Source organism: Schizophyllum commune (genome assembly GCF_000143185.2).
Source record: "Schizophyllum commune H4-8 unplaced genomic scaffold SCHCOscaffold_14, whole genome shotgun sequence".
NCBI classification, from domain to species: Eukaryota; Fungi; Basidiomycota; class Agaricomycetes; order Agaricales; family Schizophyllaceae; genus Schizophyllum; species Schizophyllum commune.
Genome location: NW_026089551.1, coordinates 1,011,721 through 1,027,228, shown reverse-complemented (window position 1 = coordinate 1,027,228; position 15,508 = coordinate 1,011,721). Strand labels below are relative to the sequence as shown.

The following is a 15,508-nucleotide window of genomic DNA, read 5'->3' as shown; positions in this document are numbered from 1 at the left end:
CGCTTCCGTCTCGCCGTCATCGAGAACAGCTTTTTGCACCATGGTGCCTCGGGTGCGTGCACCTCTGAATACCTAATCATAAGGCATTGACGCTCATTATGGCAGCATCCTATGCATTGCCAGTCCGTGGACGAGCTCATCGAGCGTGCGGCGTCGGTCGCGAACCTCGCCATGCTGCGATCATACGCCATACTACCCCCCATCCAGATCGCGACGATCAAGGCTTTCACTCCCCTCTTGGAGTACGAGCTTATATGTGCTCCCACGAGCGACGCCCTCGCTCGCAAGAAGATCCTGGCACAGCTAAACATCAACCGTTCCATCCTCGCTCCCATCCGCCATCTACCCATCGAGCTCTTGTCCTATACGTTCCTCCTCGTAATGCAAGAGTACCCTTTGCGTAATCTGCAGGCTTCTATCACCATCTCGCAGGTCTGCAGCACCTGGCGCACCGTTGCGCGAAGGCAGGGGGAACTATGGACACGAGTAATCGTGGAGAATCTGGGCGACTTCGGTGAATATTGCGAGAATTTCCTTCCTATGACCAAGCAAGCGCCGCTCGAGCTACGATGTGATAATGGCGAGATCCTATGGGACTTGTGGGATAGCATTGCGTCATATGCGTCTCGCTGGCGTCGCCTGAAGCTCGAGGGTCGCCTTAGCACGTTACCAAATTTGAAGGTCCTCTACATGGAGAATCTGGAGCGGTTAATTATTGACGCGTACGACGCGCCCATTTCTGCGGATCTTAGCGCCCTCGACTTCGTCGTCGCGCCACGTCTTCAGCACATCGCGCTCACCCTTGACGCACTACAAAGCGATCGGCAGCTACATATCCCCATAACTCGTGCCCTCACCTCGTTGGAAATCAGCACATTGTCACCGTTCCCCGCCATCATCACTCTACCGCTCCTGCAAGCGTGTAGAGATACACTGCAGTCTCTCACCATCAAGATTCTGCAAGCGTCTGTCGACGCGGACGGCTCGTATCTTACAAATGCCTCCGAGTATGATCCTTTTGTCATGAAGTCTCTCACTCATCTCAGGCTCGTCGATCCCGCCTGTTCCCTGCTGAATCACATGACTGCCCCAATCATCGAGGAACTTGTCCTATCTGCCGTTCCCTCATACGGCACGCGCTCCCTGCGAGGGTTTCTAAAGCGTGGAAAGGCCTCCGATCATCTCCAGACCCTAAGGGTGTACAATGTTGAAGAACGGGATCCTTCCGCGTGGATGCCTTGCCTTCGCCTCTTGGAAAACCTCAAAGCCCTGCACTTCGACGACCTGCTGATGAACAAATCATTTCTAGAAGAGATGATTATACGCGAGAATAAGCCTACCTTGTTTCCATCGCTCGAAGGTATCGCTATCTGGCGGGTCCTCTGGAGTGACGTGGAGTTACACGATCTCATTGCCGATCTGTGTACGTCCAGGGACAAAAGAACGACGATATATGGCAAGGATCGCGAAGCATACACACGCCTAGCTTGGCTTGACGAGAGCTGGGAGAGGAACATGAGGTTGCAAACCCATGTAGCGTGAACTCACGCTGAGTTCGCTGCCAAAGCCCTGGCGAGGATCTTTACGCACCGATCCTGGCTTCTGCCCCCAACGATCTCATCGAGCTTTAAGGCGAGAATAACGATCACATTCCGTCTTCATCACTCGACACCCGCGATGTACGACGATCAGGTTCCAGTCGGGACCTTTTGCCTGTGATTTTTCTTGTGCTGCGCGGCAGAAAGATACTATAGCACGCTGTATGAAATGAGATCCGAGTCTACGGAAAAGGACACCGAACTATATCTACGTCGTTTCCTTGCACTCTTCCAAGATCAGATGATGGAACAATAGATATGTAGGGTATAGGTACGAATGGTCCAATCAAGCAATCCGAACGGCCGCCATTTTCTCCTCTATGCCCATATCTTTCGGAACGCCAAGAATCCGACCGATGTTGTCAACGGACAACCACTCGCGACGCAATGGACCGTGCGGATCATCCTTCCCTGCTAGCGTCGGCGTTGTGCCCTTATAATCGCGCGCGTGAAGAGCATTGGCGAGGTGACCGTCGAGTTCGTCGTACGTGATGGACTTCAGCGTCGGGTAGGGGAACACGCGATCCAGGAAGTCGACGGTGGAGGACACCCATTCCGGCTCCTTCTCGGCCAAGTTCATCTGGAGTCCAATATTGAGTACGAGGCTCCGATTCGGGATTGAATGGGCGTCGGGAATGGAATCAGGGAAGTAAGCAGAGTCGATATAATCGACCTGCAAGGAGAGATACGAGAGCTTGGGACATCGGTTGGCTAGGCATGCCAAGTCACCCAGGCGTAGGTTGTGCCGCGGAGCCCCAGGTTCCGGGAAGAACACCAAGCTCTCGAGTCGCGGCCACGCACGCGTGAGGGTGTCAAGCACGACACCGAGGTCCCTGCACAAGCCGCAAATATCGAGAGTTGCGTGTGTAATGTTGTGCAGCGCTGCGAGATCTTTGTACATCGCGTGGTAATCTTGCATCCTGGAGAAGCCATCGAACTCGCTCGTGAGAGTGAGGTGCGTCAGAGTGTCCGGGTCGCAGCGCTTGAGGATGGCAGAGTGCATCACCTGCGTTGGGTTTGGGTCGTCGGAGCGATGATTCCAACCGCGGATCCGCAGCGACTTGAGCTTCAGCCGGTTCGTTGCGATGTTGCCGAGAGCGAGGGCTACGCATCGCATACGGACTGGGTCTGTGAGGCGTAGCGTAGTCAGCGCCGGAAATCCTGGCGCAGGATCTGCTTGCAGCTTGCGTTCATTCAACCCTTCGGTATGGTCATCGTCGTAGTTTCCCGCACAGCTCCTAAGCATGGAAAAGTCCTCCGGCTCAAACTTGAGATGAAGCTCTTCGAGATGCGGCAAGCTGCGCAGAACGGGCAACATCTTGAGCTCTTTGTCCAGCATGATACCAAGGGAGCGGAGCTTCTCAAGTTGACAGACATATCCAATCAGTGCGTGCGGACGGAATAGGTCGTGTAGGCTAACGCATGGTATGTGTGGTGGTTTTCTGTGCTGTGTGACCTTGAAGTCCATGAGCTCGCACAGTTTTTGGCAGCGCGGTCCCAATTCCAGGCGATAGACGTTGGGCAGGAGCACGGCGTCTGGACGGGCTTTGAAGATGGCGTGGACGATATCGGTATCGAAGTGCACATTGTTGTCTTCATCCGGGTCGAGCACTGCATCTTCAACAATCTTGATACGGCGAGCGTAGAACTGTAGCCGCGTCCAGTCTCCTGGACCGAACGAAAAATCGGGCTTCAGCCGGAACATTGTCTGCGTGAGAGTTAGTCAATGCCACAAAAACACGCTGGATCGGGCGACGCACATGATGCTCATGCTCATATTCATCCTCAGCATCTCGTCTGTCCTGCACTGCTTTGGGCACACGGCGAGTGTTTGCCTCGGCCTTGAAGCCACGTTGGAGAACCATGAAGAGTGGCAGGAGGCTCGTCTGCCGCTCCCATAGTACGTCGAGCGCGATGTCGCCGATAGCTTTGTTAGCGATCGTAAAGGGTATGACGCTCGAATTCCCGAATTGGCGGCGAGCAAGATGCAGAATGAGCGATGCGATTTCGTAGAGCTCGAAGACGCGGCTAGCGGGGCTAGGAGACGAGGCGGCGTCGAGGGGCGGGGCGGTGCTCGAAGGCATGGCGGCGTCGGAATACGTGGCGGCTGATGACGGCGGGAGTTAAGTGCAAAGAAGACCGACAACAAACGATCGGGCTGTGTTCAAGTTTGGCCCGACGAACAACATGCGGACGTGGGTATGTCCTTGTTTGGCCAACAAGGGTATGTCGACGCTTTGTCACGTGAAGCACGTCGCGTGGCGGTCACGGGTTGCTTTGTGGCGCGTGTGGCGCGACGCCGTTCTCCCTGTTTACCGTCGCGGGTTCGGACAGAGCTTCGCTCATTTCGCAGGCTTTCTCTGGATCATTCGTCTACGCATCTAGTCAGCGATGCGCCGCACGAAGCCAACCTTCGACATGCACCTTCTGACCCTGCTCCTATGGGTGGTGTGCGAAAGATACGCAGGCGTCGAGTAGGAACAAGATTAACCAGTCTGAATGACTTCGAGGCAAGCGCACTTCCATCCGACGTCTGCGCTCATGAGAGCTGAGAGGCTGGCGTCATGACTGCGGATCTCTGATATCTATCTCCAGGCTGCACCGCAATCAGCTAGGGCACAGTCGACAAGACTCCATACCTCACACATCCAAGTCGATATGGCCGAGCGGCATGGCAGGTCGCAATGAGAGGTGTCATTACTCATACGTCCCAAGTCAAAGAAGCAAGAGGCTAGCGTCCCTCGCTCGAGTTCGACCTTACATTTAGCCTACCGATTCTACAAGGTCTAGTGTTCGGTTGAGATCACGACAGGCAGGTTTCCTAGTCCTACAACAGCATCAGGGGCGAGGAAGGTGGCAATAGTCACAAGATTGACGCACCCCTACGCAGCTCATTTTCTGGCAAACGGACGACCGAAGAGTACGCTTCCCCTCAAGTGACGCGTTGAGCCCGAGCGCCGGACATGGAGCTCTATTCCTCTCTTCGCCTCGGGTACCCGTCGTCCCTATCGCCCAGAACAGCGAGAGGAAGTCCTCCGGCAGCGGACTCTTCTGCGGCGAGTACATCTCGAGCGCCCTCAGGCCGCACTGAGTCGGCAGCAGCAGGCACTCGAACGCGCGCAGGCAAGAGCATGGCGAGAACAATGGGACCGTCCGAATTCGGTATTTTCACTTGAGGGCCGGCTGATGTACATCACCGGCGACAACGATCCTGGACTCCGAACGCGTCTTCAGCTCAACCTCGACCTCGTCCGTACGGGACATTCATCGTGTCCGACATGTCAGCTTTGACTTCCTTCGATGTCTGACCTCTGCCGTTCTCCGAGTACCATGGAACCCGACAACCTCGCCGTGATCAAATGCCCTGGAACTCAGCCTAGAAGTATTCGTCCTGCAGATTGACCTGTTCAGAGGATTTCTCAACGCGCCATAGGCTCGATCCGGAAAACTTAGGGCGGCTTGACACCTCCGAGGAATCTGCAGGGGTCGAAAGGTGCGCATGCAATGCGTTCTGCCATCGCATCGATACTCAGATGCTTGCTCAAAGGTCGATCCTTCGCGTGGACACGGCCCGATCTTGAACTGAACTCGCCAATTGCTAAGGCCTTCTCTGCTTACGGCGGCTGTATACGCGCTCGCTTGCTTCCGAGCATTGGCCTCAAGCTCGTTCCCCGCCCCCCACCGACCGGTCGACGGACTCAGAACTACTCCCCATTGGATTTCTTCCGACGGACGACCCACTGGCAAGGTCTATGACCGATCACGACCCAGCCTGACTGCTGACATTGACGAGGTCCTGCTGAACAAGGAAGGGCAACGTGAAGACCGTCTGCTCAATGGCTGCAAGAGGGCGTCTTTGATGTTGAGCCAGTTGAGCGGCAGCGCATCAGGCGCGTAGTCCATACCCCCGTATTGTGAGCCGTCCAGGTGTAGACCACCTCCGATCTCGTCGAACATACCAGCGTCTTCGTGTACTCCTACCGCTTTACAATATCATTGTTTTTGTACACTCGTCCCTCGCGTGCCTAGCAGCTTCGACAGTGTCGTCTCCCCTCGACCTTTTGTTTGGTCGGACTATTCGCCATCAGCTTACTTGACCCGCACGATCGTCATCATGACAGGTGGTAACGATGTAAGTGGTGGATTTTCCTTCTTCAAGGGCGAGGATGCTAACGATCCTATGCAAGGAGTTCGAGTGCTTTGAGAACTATCCATCTCGCACGAACGCAAGCATAACATGTACATCTCCGCTACGACGGAGCGCGTCGACTAGATCATGACTCCTTTGAGGCGGATGCCATTCAATGACGCCGGGCCATCGATCGATGGACTTGGGTGGGTGGCACTTGGTGATCTTCTTTGTATGCGGCCTCAAGGATATCTTCTAGGTCCGCGCTTGTCCTTGGTATGCAAGGGCGTGTCCGTGATTATGGCCAAGCTTCGCCGCGTTCTGCGTACTGACTCCCAAGGAAATGCAGCCACCCAATTCGCGTGCTGCTCACGTGAACTCACCCTCTGGTTCGACTGCGGTATGCCACTTTTGACTCAGAGAGTTGGCTTTTGTTTCCTACTACGATCAAGGCATCCAAAGCGACGTTGGGATGGCCTGGCTCGGCCGCCATGCTCAACAACTCGGGTATACGGTATAACACCTACACCGGCGATAGTGATGGCGTCCACCATCAAGATAGGTGCGCGGCCATACACGCGCATGGGTTTTCTTTGAAGCTGAAGCTCTCTTTGTTCTCAGGCCGTCACCCCAAGAAACATCGTTCGGCGTAATTGATAGACCTTGGTCTCAGCCTGCGCGAGAGTTCCAACCATGTCGGTGCGTAACCTGCGCCTTTCTTCGAATCGTCTTCTCAATTGTTTCATGCAGTCACGGCTTCGACCGATCATCAGTGACCCAAGACAATCGGCTCATTGGCGTTTCCCCACTGGCACTCGCTCAGCGATATCTGCAGCACGATCTACTTCATCCTGTCAGCGCGACCGGCCAGCTCGACGATATCATTCCATTCGGTCACGACCAAAATAATGAAACGACCATACGACCGGAAGACGTCCAGTATGATCCAGCCTTTGCGCGCGCTCCCGAGCACGCATCGATAACCGCCTACAATACTCCCCTCAGGCTGGAAGCGCGTTTCCCTATCACTGATACTGATACTCCCGCACCTTGGAACCCGCATCACGCGGCCGCGAGTATGTACCACGAGCCACTGCAGGCCCTTCGGTGCGAGGACCACTGCGCCGCGAGGCCAACGCAGCAGGTCATCGAGTTCGCTGGGAAGACCACCTCAGGAGCGGACTTCGGCGATCGCACGCTGGACTACTCTACGTCGGTCAGCTCCGAGTTTCCTTTCGCTTGTGCTACATGCCCCATGCCCTTCGAGGCCAAGTCTTCGTACAACGAGTTCGCGACGCAACTGCCCGCGCCTCAATTGCCATGTACGCGTCCGGAACCTGCCGCGGCCTCTCAGTCTTGCATCGATCTCGGCACGCCAATGAGGTCGTTGAACTTCGCCACTTAACGTTCCCTCGGAGCAGCGATGCCTCAATTGGTACGACGACCGCTTGAGGCAAATATCCTCAACACTTATGTTAGAAGCGACGATCAAACTCATGCTCCAGTCGCACATTCCTCATCTCGCACCGGACCAGGCCGAGCGTCAACTGTAGCCACGCCCTCGCACCTTGATGTGACACGAAAGTAAGTAATCTCGTCGGAGATGGTAATTATCCATATCTGACTGAATCTTCAGTAACCACAAGCGGTGTTGCGATCAGGAAACTTGGCCTCTAGAGGTTGCTCCCGCGCCTCTTCGGACACCGTCCGTGATCGTAAAGGAAGGCATCCGCTATCAACCAGCGCGTGAGACCAAGAGATACTTGCAGGCATGGGCGAAAGCCTTGGGCTGCTCTCTTGAGGATGTATGTCCCATATACTCGGGCCGCTGGATACCCTGCAGAATGCAGGGCTGCAACGGATCTGACCACGGCTGCAACCGAGTCTTCGATGTAGTATCCCGTAAGCACGCATTGCAGGACCACGTCAGGGAATTCCTCGATAGCGTCTTCACGAACGGACGCGAGCGCCGCATCTGTCCTTGGGTCGGGTGCACGAAGATGAAGCACAGGGCCGACATGCATCACCACCTGACACGAGCGAGAGACCACTTCCGCGCCGAGGAAGTCGAGTGTCCGTTTGTGGGTTGCATGAGCGTCGCGAATCAACCGAATGGATACACCACTCATCTACGGCAGACCTGTCGGAACGAGGCCGTCGTTCGAGCGAGAGCTCGGCTGGCGTAGGTGGAGGGCGAGAGAAAGGTAAGGACGCTGCTGGGATTGGAACCTCGTGTAGTCGTTCCGCTGCAATTAATTCGGCTCGTTTCACCGAGTCGACTTACGAGTCTCGGCATCGCTCTGGATCCACGGTCTACCGCGTAGAACGTTTCGCTATAGCGCGGCTCGCGCGCGATGCTATGTCGCTGCCTTGAGGGTCGATCAGCGCATGCACGTGCGGTAGCCCGCTTACGACCGCCATGACACGTACTTCATCTCACTGTTGTATTCTCTGCCCTTGCTGTGCAATCTTGACCTCTCTGTCACCGAAAATGCACAGTATTTTGTCTATCTCAATTCGGTCAGTGCCTCTGTCGATTGTCATTCAGCGATTTTTCACTTACCCGAGACAGAAGTCCTTACATCTGTGAAGTCGAAGCTGTCGCGGGCGTGGCTTCGGATGCTCAGGTCAAACACTCAAAATGGCACATCCACGCATGATAGAGAGGGCGCGGCGCCCGCCTATAAGCGCCTTTGAAGCGGTCTTGCCATCACCCTGCTCCCCTCCCTCCAGCCCCCGGTGCTCCTCAACCCCACCTTCTACGATGCAGTCGCTGCGCAAAGCTTGGCAGGCTGTATGGCGGCGCATAACAAGATCCAGAAAGGCATCGGCGTGCACTCGTGTCGCGTCCGTATACGAGCTTATGGAGCAGATCGTCCGCACGGTCCATCATGACCAGGGCAACGGTGGCCTGCTTTCTCTTCTGGTCGCGTCCCGTTTTGTCAGCCAGGTCACCCTCGACGTGCTTTGGGAGACGCAGACGGAGCTGGTCCCGCTGTTCTTGACGCTACGGCCATGCGTATACGTGAAGAACTATGTGAGTCCTGCACTCGTTACGGTCGATCTTACACTGATCCCTCCCACGAGAACACGATTCATCTGTCCGATAAGTCGGTGAACAAACACTCGGATGGCTTCATTCGGGAGGACGTCTGGAATCGATTCCAAAGCTACGCACAGCGCGTCAAAATCCTGGATATTCCGTCCCTCCCCAAAGCTCCTCTTCGGCTGCATGCTTCCGTTCTCAAGGCTCTCGCCTACCGTGGCACGCTGCTGCGTAATCTTCACACCGTCCGCGTTCCTGGACTCAAGTCACTGCCCCTAGACGATAATCTCCACCTCCTCTTCTCGTTCGATCGCTCGCGGCAGAAGTCGTACGCCTCATTCTATATTCAGGACCCTCGCTCCGGGAAGCTCACTTATCTGAACAATCTTTGCAAGCTCAGCGGGGTACGCGAAATCTGTGCGCCGGACACAGGTCTGCTGCCGCCCCTAGTCGCCTTCAGAGGCTTGCCGAACCTCGAGCGCCTTCAGCTTGCGCACATAGACCCACTACCTCCGCCAGCAGATGCATTTGGATACCGCAGCTTGCGTGTCCTTCGCGTAGACAGTCAGGGTCTATGCGATGCAGCCAGGACGGTCAGCGCACTCTCCTCCGAGGCGCTCGAGCTCCACCGCTTAGTCATCACCTGGACTTCGTCTCCTGTCGAGCCTGCGTACGTCGCCGCGACGTCCAGCGGCAAGCATACAGCAGCGTTGACGCTTTACTCCACAATCCGCCGCTGCTGCATGGCTTCCTCGCTGCGCGATATTCGCGTCCCGACGCATAGCGATGGCCGCGCGCTAGCAGCGAGCAAGCTCTTCGCCGACCTCCTCTCATTCCCGCACATAGAGCATGCGGAGGTCGTCTTCATGCACCCCGCAGCGGACATCGATGGCGCGATCGACTGCATGTCCGCTGCGTGGCCGCGTCTTCAGCGCCTCAGCCTGACGCACATGCGGCGGACGATAACTTCCGCACGGAGTACAGTCAAGCTTGCGACACTGCGCGGACTTCTGCCACTCGAGAGACGCTGTCCCAATTTATCCCACCTCCGTATCGACATTGACCCCGCGAGCAGCTTTCCGGCATCAGCCTCAGCGCCTGAGGACATGTCGACTCGGATGCAACGAGATTCCTTGACCTTCGATATAGGCGCTTTCCCGGAGAGTCGTGCGGTCACCATCGTGACCTTTCTTCAGTACCACTTCCCTGGCGCTCGTCTCGTCTACTTGGCTAACGACGATTACCGATGCCAGTCCTTGGCTATTCTGCAGGATACGAATTGATGTCAACGTTCTCGGGGAGATACTGACGAATATCGATGGCCAGCTTCATATGTACTACGTTTTACATATTTAACGACAAAATAGTCTCGTATTTATCATCCTCTATATGTATGTACCAACGCCCTCGTCGCTTTGTGCCCGGAAATTCAGTTGCTACCCATGGATTTCGGCTGTTTCCGAGCATGGTCATGTTGATGTTGTCTACGTGATGAGTGAAGCTCGTCACAAATTCTGGTAACACGGCCTGCCTTGCTGGCGTCGCTTGGCCATTCATACCAGGAAGCTGCGGTATATCCCGTATAAATAGAGAGCAAAGCATATTAAACCTACAACTACACTGGGTAGTATGCGACCGAGCGACGTGCTGCTCGTCCGGCTATCCCATACCCAACGACAACTTCCACACAATGCCGAGAAGAGCACTGTCAAGGGACACACACCCCTCAATCCTCCTTCTTCGGCGGCTTCGGCGGATGCGCTTGCTGCTGCGACGCGAAGCTCCCGCTGCCATTTGGCGGGTTGGGCGTCGGCGGGAAAATCTCGTACGACGGCTGCGGCGAGACGAGGTGCTGCTGCGAGCCGACGAAGGGGCTTTGCGCGCCGGCGTACGGGCTGGGGGCGTACTGCGAGCCTGGCGTCGGGACGTAGGGGCTTGCGGGCACGTATGGACTCGATGGGGCCTGCGCGCCGCTGAGGTTGCTCGACTGCCGCCGCATGCCCTGCGGCCCGAAGGTGCTTCCGCCGGACGGCGTGCGCGGCCCGAAGGAGGGCGTGAACGGCGTGTTGACGTATGGGGAGGCCGGGGCGCCGCCTGCAAACGGCGAGCCGGGGAAGGGCGACGCGGGCACGCTCCCGCCGCCGTAGTTGCTGCCGCCCTCGACCGTCCATCCCGAGCCCTGCCGCACGACGCGCGACCGCGCCCTCAGCTCGCTCCCGCCAAACTTCGCGCGCAGGCCGACCTTCGCGCCCGAGGCCTCCGCCGTGTCGAGCGCGGGCCCGCCAACGTCGCCCGTGACGACCTCGACGGCGCGCGTAGTGACACGCAGCGCGTAGGACACGCAGACGAACACGCCACCGACGACACCCACGACGCGGATGAAGAGGCGCGCGAAGGAGGTCGTGCGCTGGTGGATCTGGATCGCGAGCGGGTCGATGTCGAATTTGAAGAAGATGCCGGGGGTGGCTTGGTTGTGCTCGAAGACCTTTTTGTAGTGAGTGACGGAGTATTGGTTGGTGCTCAGCGGGGCGGAGCGTGGGGCTATGTACGTGGTAGGGACGACGTGGAGGTAGTATTGGTAGGCGACGAAGGCTGGGGTAAGTCAGTATGTGAGGAAGCGGGAGTGTGGGGAGCGACGTACGATCCTTGGCGACCTCGAAGGTATAGTCAAGGGGCTGTACAATGTCGGGGAAGTGAGGGCCAAAGGAAAATTCGGAGATGACATGTGTCAAGTTCATGACTGACAGCGACAGGTCAGAAGCAGTACGTAGTCAATGTTATTCCAACTTACCTTTGTGATCTGCATGTTCCCTGCTCGCGTATCCGTGTCCGGCAGTTGTGATGTGGAGGTTTGCTGCGAAAGAGGTCAGACGCGCGCCGCGACTCGGATCATTGAATTGTACCTGTGACTTTCTTCACCTCAAGGGAGCCCCAAACGCGGCAGGCGCTTCCATGGGGCTCGTAGTTGTAGGTGGGAGGGAAGAGGTCTTTCGACTTGCCGCCGAAGAGTCCGGAGAAGAGTCCGCGGTTCTTCCGGCCTTGGGCGACGGCTTCGCGGGCGGAGAGGGCCCTGGCGTGTTCCCTGGGCGGGTGTGAGAGAAAGTACGTGCGACTGGAGGACGCGCATACTTGAGCTTCGTGGCTTGCCCAACATCGAATTTTGTCTACTCGGGTATGAGCGAGTGATCGGGGAAGGGGGATAACTCCACTCACCCCGTCGCGGCGAAGACCATGGTTGCTGAGGAACAAGCGATCGCCAACTGCATCCCGCAGATCTACACTGATGACTAGGGGATGTGAGCTGGCAGCTCGAATGATGATCGACTAGTCACGCACATCTGCACGGCATATTCACGACCATATCGACGTTGATGTTCATGAACGAAGACGAATGCCTGTCCACACTGAACTCGTAGTCGGGCCAGCCCCAGATGTACTCCGAGATGTCATTGAAGACGAGGATGAAGCAGATGAAGGCGACGAAGAGAGTGAGGAACCCTCTTGACTCGGAGCGCGCCTTGTACGTGCCGGGGAGCTTGGGGAAGGCGTCCAACTTGGCGAGACCGGGGGGAAGCACTGCTTCCAGCTTGTCAATGAGGGCCGCCATCGTCGCTGTCGTTGTCGTCGTCCGCGGTTGCCGCGTCGACGTCGCCAGTAATTGCGGGAAAAGTGAATGACAAGCAGCGAGTCGACGAGGAGGCGCGACACGTCGACAGGGGCTACACGTGAGCGGCGTTTACGGCCCGTGAGACCGGATCACTGGAAATCCTCCGGACCTCCTCCCGGACTTTCTCCCGTCCATCATCAGATCCAGAGGTTCGACACCGGGAAAGTTCTGAAAGAGAGCGAGCTGAACTCGTGGACTCTGCTCATCATGGACGACTCTCCTTTACCAACACCAATGACAAGCAGGAACCGCGAACCTCGCTCACGCGCTGCATCTCTTGTCCGCGCCGCGCGTTCTGCCACCAGCTCTCGTTCCCGCTCTCGTGCATCTACTCCAGGCTCTCTTGACCTCACTGATAGTACGTCCGCGGCTGGATCTACGTCTGGAGACAGGAAGCGAAAGCATAGATCGGCCAGCCTTCCAAGGCAATCCAAACGATCACGCAGGATTGCTGCCATACAGGCCGCGCCTGACGAACTCGAAGCCGGTCCATCTTCGGCGGGAAAGACGCAGGCTGAAGCTGGTCTTTCTGGCGAGGGCCCCGAAGAAGTTGGCTTTGACCTGACAGTCGCCGACGTGCCGGAGCAGTACGCCGACGTCGAGACATTGCCCGACATAGGGCTGGGGGTCGTTGACAGGGCCCCCTCTCCTTCTACCAACGCGAAGGGGAAACAGCGCGCCGCCACGCGCACACCGACACCCGAGACCAAAGCGGAGCCCGCTGAGCCCGCGCCACCGCCCAAGCAGACGCCCCTCGCCGAATATACTTGCCCAATATGCTTCTTCGCGCCGACGAATGCGACTCTGACTCCCTGCGGCCATATCTGCTGTGGGAGCTGTCTGTTTACGGCCGTCAAGACCGCGATGTTGCGTGCGGCGCATACGCCGGAAGGATTGGAGGCAAAGTAAGACACAGAAGCGTATTCATTGTGTGTATCATTCTAATCCTTGCTGCAGGTGCCCCGTCTGCCGTGCCACAATCCCAGGCTGGGATGGTCGTGGTGGAGGCGTGATCGGTCTCAAGTTACGGTCGAAGGTCACTATAAGTCTCTAAACTGGCGGCACTTCCATCTACGCGATATACTTTTCACATGAGAAAAAGTCCAGCTTGCCGAGATTGATGCCCATGTTCGCGCATACCCTCCCCCACATCTCCTCTGACATTCCGGGCTCTATGCGCTCTATCCCTCCCTTAGGAAAGACACTCGTCAGGAAGGCCGCCACTGGCTTCACCTGCGCGTACGACAATACCGAGCACATGAACTCCAGTACGATCGGCCTGTTTTCGACGCGCTCGTCCTCTCGCACCTCCACCGGATCGGGTATGTCGGAGAGGTCCAGATACGTGAGCAACAATCTCTTGAACCTCGGGCAGTGCCGCGCGAGCGGGATGAGCGTGCGCAAGGTCACTCGCGGGGTATACGGGGCAAGTGCATCGAGCGTGCTCCACCAGCTCCCCAGCTCCGTCCACGCCTTGCACATCCGCTCGACCGCGCCGTCGATGTCCGCGTCGCCGCTCTGCCACCCGATGGCGGCGCTGGTGCTGTGCGGGAGAGCGAGGAAGGGGAGCGCGCCAGCCAGGCCGGTGACGACCTCGACCTGCGTGAGACTGTCGCGGGCGATGCGCGCTCGTTGTCGAAAAAGTCGAACACGCGCGTGTTGTCGAGCGCCTCGAGCGCCTCGTGCGTTAGGGGATTCGCGAGTTCGGAATCGGAGGAGGAAGGGGGAAGGGACCTGTGAAAAGAGTCAGTAGCAGCGCTCGTAGATAGGATGGTACATAGCCTATCTGCGCGCTTACTACAAGCCACACCTTCCTCGGAATCCCTAGCCATCGCCTTCTCTCGAAAGCCCTCGAAGCGTGAGTCAGAGCGACATCCCTATCGCTACCGCCCCCCGCCTCGCTAAAGGACACCCTTCCGCTCATAACACATCCCATCTCATCGCCCCTCGCTCATCAAGCCCTAATCAAGTCGCGCTCCACCTAAATTGCGAGCTTGCTCACTCACCCACCCTCCGTCTGGGCATCGACCTCCTGGTTTCCCTGCTCAAGAAGAACTGACAAAACGTCAGGTCGCTGCACATCAAGACGACCACGGGCAAGCCCGTCCGCTTGTTCTAAGCGTTGTATTGCTTCACGTAGATGCCAGAGTCGTAATTAATTGAACTCGTGAGTTACACCCCACTCGACGTCGCGTCGTCGAGCCCGGGTCAAAGCGACTCGGAGCCCCACCCCAAGCAGCTCGAAAGAAAGGCACGTAGCATCCACGTCGCCTTCTTCTCATCACGAGCCCCCTCCTGCAATCCCTTCCTCTCGAACGTGCAGACCGAAGCGCTCGGTCTCCTCCCCCTCCCTCCTCCCCTTGCGAAGGACGAGAGCGGATAGCGCGTCAACGCGGTTGGTCCCATCGCACTCGTAACTGCAGAAAGTCAGTGAGTGAATAAGAAAGCACGCCTTGGGCGCACCGATCCAGGTCTCAATGCCCCTCCCCTCGCAGCCGCGCCCCACCTCACGGTTTCCCAGGCTTGAGAATCGCGTAGAAGGTAGCGTGCGTCGTGAGGGGAAGGGGCAATGAAGGGATATCGAAGGATGAGAGGGAGGGGTGAAAGGGGAAGGCGCCAGAGAAGGAGGATGGAAGGGTAGGGGGCAGGAAAGAGGCGAGAAGGGGAGGGAAGGAATAGGGGGCAAGACAGCTCACCTCCGCTACGGTATAACACCCGCCCTCGCCAGAGAGGGGGGAGGAGGAAATTCCCTCCCCCATCGCCTTCGTCACACCAACAGCACGCATTGAGCGTCGGTGACCACGCAGGCACGAGCGCACTGCAGACAGCGGCCAGTCGCCGATAGCAGGAAGAGGGGTGGGGAGGATATCCCGCCCTCGACGCAGAGCTCACCTAGGGAGCGCGTGCATGCCACCGGCGATTTGGAGGCACCAGATTGTCTGCCGAGTGTGAATCAATACGCGTTTGAGAAGGAAAGGGGAAGGGGAAGGGAGGGTACCCCACCCCCTTCGCAATGCTCACCTAGGGCGCCCGAGCACGCCTCCAGCGGCTCGATCCCATCCAAGTAA

General features: G+C 57.4%; 9 protein-coding genes across 9 annotated transcripts; 5 read left to right on the top strand and 4 right to left on the bottom strand.

Annotated features, from left to right (window-relative positions):
* The first annotated feature begins 11 nt into the window (after positions 1–11).
* On the top strand, positions 12–1,919 carry SCHCODRAFT_02753376 (uncharacterized protein). The gene is made up of 2 exons (XM_050347276.1): positions 12–52; positions 106–1,919. Exons 1-2 carry the CDS (start codon positions 41–43, stop codon positions 1,540–1,542), a joined length of 1,449 nt encoding a protein of 482 aa, XP_050197521.1. The 5' UTR covers positions 12–40; the 3' UTR covers positions 1,543–1,919.
* On the bottom strand, positions 1,885–3,682 carry SCHCODRAFT_02518768 (uncharacterized protein; the record flags this gene model as incomplete). The annotated part of the gene is made up of 2 exons (XM_003027159.1): positions 1,885–3,306; positions 3,359–3,682. The coding sequence occupies 2 exons, from the start codon at positions 3,680–3,682 to the stop codon at positions 1,885–1,887; spliced, it is 1,746 nt and encodes a 581-aa protein (XP_003027205.1).
* Positions 3,683–4,270: 588 nt separating this feature from the next.
* Positions 4,271–4,704, bottom strand: SCHCODRAFT_01250251 (uncharacterized protein). Its single transcript, XM_050341319.1, has 2 exons — positions 4,479–4,704; positions 4,271–4,425 (listed from the first exon to the last, which is right to left on the bottom strand). The coding sequence occupies exons 1-2, from the start codon at positions 4,662–4,664 to the stop codon at positions 4,420–4,422; spliced, it is 192 nt and encodes a 63-aa protein (XP_050197520.1). The 5' UTR covers positions 4,665–4,704; the 3' UTR covers positions 4,271–4,419.
* Positions 4,705–6,070: 1,366 nt separating this feature from the next.
* SCHCODRAFT_02593040 (uncharacterized protein) lies at positions 6,071–7,132 on the top strand (the record flags this gene model as incomplete). The annotated part of the gene is made up of 4 exons (XM_003027339.2): positions 6,071–6,127; positions 6,180–6,289; positions 6,349–6,426; positions 6,478–7,132. The coding sequence occupies 4 exons, from the start codon at positions 6,071–6,073 to the stop codon at positions 7,130–7,132; spliced, it is 900 nt and encodes a 299-aa protein (XP_003027385.1).
* A 1,263-nt stretch (positions 7,133–8,395) lies between these two features.
* On the top strand, positions 8,396–10,056 carry SCHCODRAFT_02693688 (uncharacterized protein; the record flags this gene model as incomplete). The annotated part of the gene is made up of 2 exons (XM_003027338.3): positions 8,396–8,764; positions 8,815–10,056. Exons 1-2 carry the CDS (start codon positions 8,492–8,494, stop codon positions 10,054–10,056), a joined length of 1,515 nt encoding a protein of 504 aa, XP_003027384.1. The 5' UTR covers positions 8,396–8,491.
* Positions 10,057–10,062: 6 nt separating this feature from the next.
* SCHCODRAFT_02556812 (DUF1692-domain-containing protein) lies at positions 10,063–12,461 on the bottom strand. The gene is made up of 7 exons (XM_003027158.2): positions 12,110–12,461; positions 11,987–12,060; positions 11,903–11,937; positions 11,677–11,855; positions 11,565–11,627; positions 11,415–11,513; positions 10,063–11,365 (listed from the first exon to the last, which is right to left on the bottom strand). Exons 1-7 carry the CDS (start codon positions 12,378–12,380, stop codon positions 10,500–10,502), a joined length of 1,587 nt encoding a protein of 528 aa, XP_003027204.1. The 5' UTR covers positions 12,381–12,461; the 3' UTR covers positions 10,063–10,499.
* A 213-nt stretch (positions 12,462–12,674) lies between these two features.
* On the top strand, positions 12,675–13,494 carry SCHCODRAFT_02673207 (uncharacterized protein; the record flags this gene model as incomplete). Its single annotated transcript, XM_003027337.2, has 2 exons — positions 12,675–13,345; positions 13,398–13,494. The coding sequence occupies 2 exons, from the start codon at positions 12,675–12,677 to the stop codon at positions 13,492–13,494; spliced, it is 768 nt and encodes a 255-aa protein (XP_003027383.1).
* Positions 13,495–13,566: 72 nt separating this feature from the next.
* SCHCODRAFT_02603346 (uncharacterized protein) lies at positions 13,567–14,559 on the top strand (the record flags this gene model as incomplete). The annotated part of the gene is made up of 4 exons (XM_003027336.1): positions 13,567–13,762; positions 13,816–14,122; positions 14,269–14,298; positions 14,511–14,559. 4 exons carry the CDS (start codon positions 13,567–13,569, stop codon positions 14,557–14,559), a joined length of 582 nt encoding a protein of 193 aa, XP_003027382.1.
* Positions 14,513–15,364, bottom strand: SCHCODRAFT_02693684 (uncharacterized protein). The gene is made up of 3 exons (XM_050346859.1): positions 15,333–15,364; positions 15,137–15,258; positions 14,513–14,857 (listed from the first exon to the last, which is right to left on the bottom strand). Exons 1-3 carry the CDS (start codon positions 15,347–15,349, stop codon positions 14,649–14,651), a joined length of 348 nt encoding a protein of 115 aa, XP_050197519.1. The 5' UTR covers positions 15,350–15,364; the 3' UTR covers positions 14,513–14,648.
* Positions 15,365–15,508: the final 144 nt, after the last annotated feature.

Bases quoted from the DNA above. Each gene is read 5' to 3' on its own strand.
- SCHCODRAFT_01250251 (XM_050341319.1), bottom strand. From the start codon at position 4,664: ATGTACTCGCCGCAGAAGAGTCCGCTGCCGGAGGACTTCCTCTCGCTG.
- SCHCODRAFT_02556812 (XM_003027158.2), bottom strand. From the start codon at position 12,380: ATGGCGGCCCTCATTGACAAGCTGGAAGCAGTGCTTCCCCCCGGTCTC. The intron at 11,856-11,902 runs GTATGCGCGTCC...ACACCCGCCCAG, and splicing joins GGGCAAGCCACGAAGCTCAA to GGAACACGCCAGGGCCCTCT. The intron at 11,366-11,414 runs GTACGTCGCTCC...GACTTACCCCAG, and splicing joins CTTCGAGGTCGCCAAGGATC to CCTTCGTCGCCTACCAATAC.
- SCHCODRAFT_02693684 (XM_050346859.1), bottom strand. The intron at 14,858-15,136 runs GTGAGCTGTCTT...GACTTTCTGCAG, and splicing joins GGTGTTATACCGTAGCGGAG to TTACGAGTGCGATGGGACCA.